This window comes from Eurypyga helias, unplaced genomic scaffold (assembly GCF_000690775.1).
Source record: "Eurypyga helias isolate BGI_N326 unplaced genomic scaffold, ASM69077v1 scaffold5405, whole genome shotgun sequence".
Taxonomy (NCBI): Eukaryota; Metazoa; Chordata; class Aves; order Eurypygiformes; family Eurypygidae; genus Eurypyga; species Eurypyga helias.
In genome coordinates this window covers 49,105-53,435 of record NW_010249351.1, presented here as the reverse complement: position 1 = coordinate 53,435, position 4,331 = coordinate 49,105, and the positions used below count along the sequence as shown (strand labels likewise).

At 45.1% G+C, this 4,331-nt stretch overlaps 1 protein-coding gene across 1 annotated transcript in view; it reads left to right on the top strand.

Annotated features, from left to right (window-relative positions):
* Positions 1-5: 5 nt before the first annotated feature.
* Positions 6-4,331, top strand: part of ARID1B (AT rich interactive domain 1B (SWI1-like)) — a gene marked incomplete at its 5' end in the record, with an annotated part of 35,091 nt that continues 30,765 nt past the window's right edge. The window contains one exon of the mRNA XM_010151315.1: positions 6-143. Coding sequence (XP_010149617.1) covers positions 6-143 — 138 coding nt within the window. The remainder of the gene's footprint in view (positions 144-4,331) is intronic.

Sequence of the window (4,331 nt, the reverse complement as noted above, 5' to 3'; positions counted from 1 at the left end):
AGGGTATTTCTCAGCCCCCAACCCCAGGCAACCTGCCAGTCCCTTCCCCAATGTCCCCAAGCTCTGCTAGCATCTCCTCATTTCATGGAGATGAAAGTGATAGCATTAGCAGCCCAGGCTGGCCAAAGACTCCATCAAGCCCTGTAAGTGGCTCTGGTTTTTTTGGTTTTTGTTTATTTTTTTGTAATTAATTATATTTTAATGCTTGCTTGTTTGTTTTGTAAATTCCTTTTCTTCATTATTTATCCACTAAACAGTTTTCTTTCTTTATGACACTGGGTACAAATTCTGCTCTCGGACACATGACTGTAAGTTCCACTGCCTGGCTTCAGTGGGGCCTGAGCATGCTTATCCAAGGGCAAAATTTGTCCCAACGGTACTTTGAAATGAGAAAGAGTAAAATCGCGTGCATCATGCAAGTGTGCTGTCTGGTAATACAGCAGTTGTTGTGAAGAAAACATCCTGTAATGCATCAGCTTCCAAGCATGCCGACTGTGTTGTTAAGGACAATTCCATTTCTGTTCCTGGGCCCAAACTCCTTCACACAACTGACTTCACTCTGCTTGCTGCCCTTGTCTTTGCTAGGATTATTTAGGAAAAAAGAATACCCAAAACGAAACGAGAAATCTTCTCCCCTGTTGAGACTAAGATCCATCAGAGTTTAAATTGTAGGCTCAGCACCCTGAAAAAGCTGCCGCCTGTATTTTGGAAACGTTACTTTTGATTTTGCATTGTGTGTTTGGAAATACAACCGTTAGGTTATCAGGGCACAGTCTAAAGGAAAAGTGTGTCTGATTGGCTTCATTCAGTTATTTTGAAATAACCCAGACCGTGGGTGGAAAACTGATGTGTGCATGTTTTTGGAAACCTATTTTTGAGGTTAATAATGTTCAGTCATTCTCATACAGGTTGTAAACAAAAACCTGAGAGAGATGCGTGGAGCTGAAACCAAATTTCATCATACGCGTATCTATACTTATGCACATCGCAGATCTATGTGCATATAGAGAAAAGAGAATGGAGATGTAAGCAGATATGGCCAATGCCCACTTGGTCATTTTTGCCTTTTTTTGTTTTTTGATTAGAAAAATATATGTTGTTCCTTTTTTTTCTTCTTACCGAAAGTAATAATGATCATCATTTCTTTGAAGAAAAGTACTACAACGTATTTTTGTGAGGAATATGAAGGGTTTTTTTCTGATGTTAATGTGCACTTAAAATAGCAGCAGTTCTTTGCTAACAATTTTCACAAAGTTGTACATTTAAGAGTGTCTCTCAGGAGAAATAGAGGAAGGCCAATTGGAGTGAAAAAGGTCTCCCCCTCCAGAAACCAGACATGGAGTGAATCCCCTGAGCAGAGGGGCAGCATGGCATGAAATGCACCGCCTACATGTTTCAATGTTTATTTGGCAGCGACTTTGAGTCTCAGAAGGCAGATGGTGTTACTTGTTCCCACAAAGTCTCGTCCTTCTCTCAACAGCATTTGGGAAAGGGTGGTACCAAAATGGGGTCAGTTTTCTTTGTAGTCACATTTTGGGTATTGCTGGGTTGGGGAGGGTGCTGGAGGACAGCAGGAGGGTTCTTGCACAGGCTGTCTGTCTGACACACCCAGTTCTTCCTCTGCGAGGCTACCGGATGGCAATGCGTTCCCGAGCTCATTGCATACACTGCCTAGCAAATCCTGGGGTCCCTGGGAATATACATGAAGTTCCTTCCATGTAAAGATGGCAAAGCGTAGTGTTGGGAAAAATAAATGGAGGAAGGTCTGTGCTTTCAGTTTCTTCAGAATGCCCTTCAGTCCAAATGCTGCTGCATCCGTAGCTTCCGTTAGCATCTTGGTACCCAGATACGGATAAATACAGGGCTTTGGAACAATACAAAAGTAAGTGCTGTAAATGAGCTGATTGCTTTTTACCTCTGTATTGGAGAGCTTCATCGACTTCAGCAGCAGCCCGGCGTAGGCTGGAATGATCGATTGTGGGCGTTCTGTTACACTTGAAAACAGCCTGAGTTTGTTCGTCACATCCCGGAGCTGCTTCCTCTCCTACAACTTCGCCGTTCCAGCAGAGGATAAAAGCAAGGGTGGATGGCCTGTGATTCACTTCACAGCATCCCTGTGATCCTACTAAGTGGATCCTCTCTTTCAGCAGTGCTATATGGAAGTGAGGCACGGGAAAATGCAGAGAAGGAATGGTTGAATGCTCTGTTTAGAGGGCTCAGCGGTTACATAGGTAAAAGAACACTCCTGCTGTGCTGATTTTGCACGTGGTGTTCATCCCCGACAGTGGCGAGGTAGCTTTAACATTCTTGAAAAGAGAGTTTGCGAGTGTGGGTGCGCAGTGTGCAGGGTCACTGCAACGTGACTAAAACAGTAGGTTGTGAAAAACCCATAAAGTGCTCTTCACTGCCTACAGGTACGCAGGAATGTGACAGTGAATACACTTGGATAGTCCTGGATCTCGGTGGTGCTAGCTGAGGGGTCTGCAGCGTCCTTCAGGAGGAAATCTGGACAGAGAATTGTGTCCTGCAAAAGCCTTTGGCAGTTTTTGCTGCCTGCGTATGCACACCCTGTTCTATAGTAGGATAGGGCTATGTAATACTAGCAAATGCTTTATCGAAGTGGGGGAAGTTGTTTGATAAATATAGATGCTTAGGGAGATGTACGGAAACAACTACCCGCTGCCTTACTGTGCGGAGAACTCCTACAGAGATGCGCGTTGCTCTGAAGGATTCTGCAGACTCACCGTACAAGCCGGTGTATAATCGAGGTTTAGTGGGTGGTAGGTGTATTGAAAGTAGAGTGTGGGGTTTGTCGAATTTAATATGAGAATTAGATTTGGTATCTGTGTAGTTAGACGTGGGGTTTTTAAGTCACCCCTTTAAACGTGGCCAGTCACACCACGTCGGAAAGTGCTGGGGGTGGAGGGCAGGGCGTAGGATACAACGAAAGCGGTAAAGGTACGTGCCACAGGCATGCACCAGCATTCTTTCAGCAGCAAGGCTATCAGCAGGCTCAGCATCATCCGTATTCTCCCAGCATTGCCGGGCAGGCGAACATTCTAGTTAACGCATCCGCTAATGGGATCGTTCTGTAATAAACCCTTATTTTCCAAGGGCTAGCGTTTACCTGTGGGCAGGTCAGGCTTTCAGCTGAGCCTGCCCTTGTAGAACGGAAGTTTGTTTGTGTGCAGACTAGTTTGCACACATCTGTCATTTTTTTATATGTTTACATTGATAAAAATAGAGAAGAGAAAAAGATCTTCACTCTGGAGGAATAGCATTCTTCCCTCCAGTGCATTCTTCTAAAGTTAACATTTCATTTTAGAAGAAAATTGCACCCATTTTACAAAGCATGACAACCTGAAAGCTCGCACAGTAAGAAACACTTCTTACCTTCTGTAAGCTGTGAAAAGTTTTCAGATTATCCTGTCATTTTAGAGCTTGCTGCCACACTGCTGAAAAGCATCATTTGAGACGTAAAGTAGAAAAACCAACCCAGAATGAAAAATTCCTAACGGGTTGCCATTCTGCTCCGAATCTGATTTGAAAGAGAGAATCTTGCCATGTGAAACTGAAAACGTAGAACTGGTAAATCTGAACGTTCTTGAACTACCGTGAAAATGAAATAGAAACTATTCTGTTACCTCCTAAGTTAGACTAGGCCCAGAGTAAACTGGTTGCAGAATCAGTTGGTGCTTCCGCTGCAGGATCTGCGGGACTCGTGTCGGAGTGCTCTCCTGCCAGCCACTTCGTGTCAGTAAAACAAACTCAGCCTTGAGTCGGACTTCGGTAGAGTTGTAACACGACTGAGTCTGGCTCAAGTCAATTCAGGAGTTCACTGCATTTCTGAGTACGAAAGGCAATAATACCTGCCTGCAGGAAGGATGGCTGCGAAGAAGTTCCAGTGTCAGGAAGTAAGGCAGAAAACCTCGCAGGAGGCTATTTATTTAATTAAAATGAATACCCATTCACTGGAAAGAACAGCGATGGCTCATGGAACTGCTGGGTCACCCCCCTTGGCTGCGTGTCTCTTTTCTGCTGGCTCTCCTCCAGCATTGCCAAGTTTCAGCTAGTGGCTGGAGGGAGATTCAGAGCCTGTCGTATTTTCCAGGCTGGCGTGCAGGGTGGATGGTGGCAATGCTTTTTTTTGATGCTGCCCGGCCGCATCTTCCGTGGTGTTGAGTGCCAGCCCTCGCCAGCGCTGTGTGGGGCTGTGGATGAAGCGGGTGGTTCCGTAGCACCGGTGAGGTACATCTAGAGTCTTCTTAGAGATGTTCAACCGTTCACTTCAGAACAGCGCTGTCTCCTGTCCAAAGTAAGGAAAAGGGAGG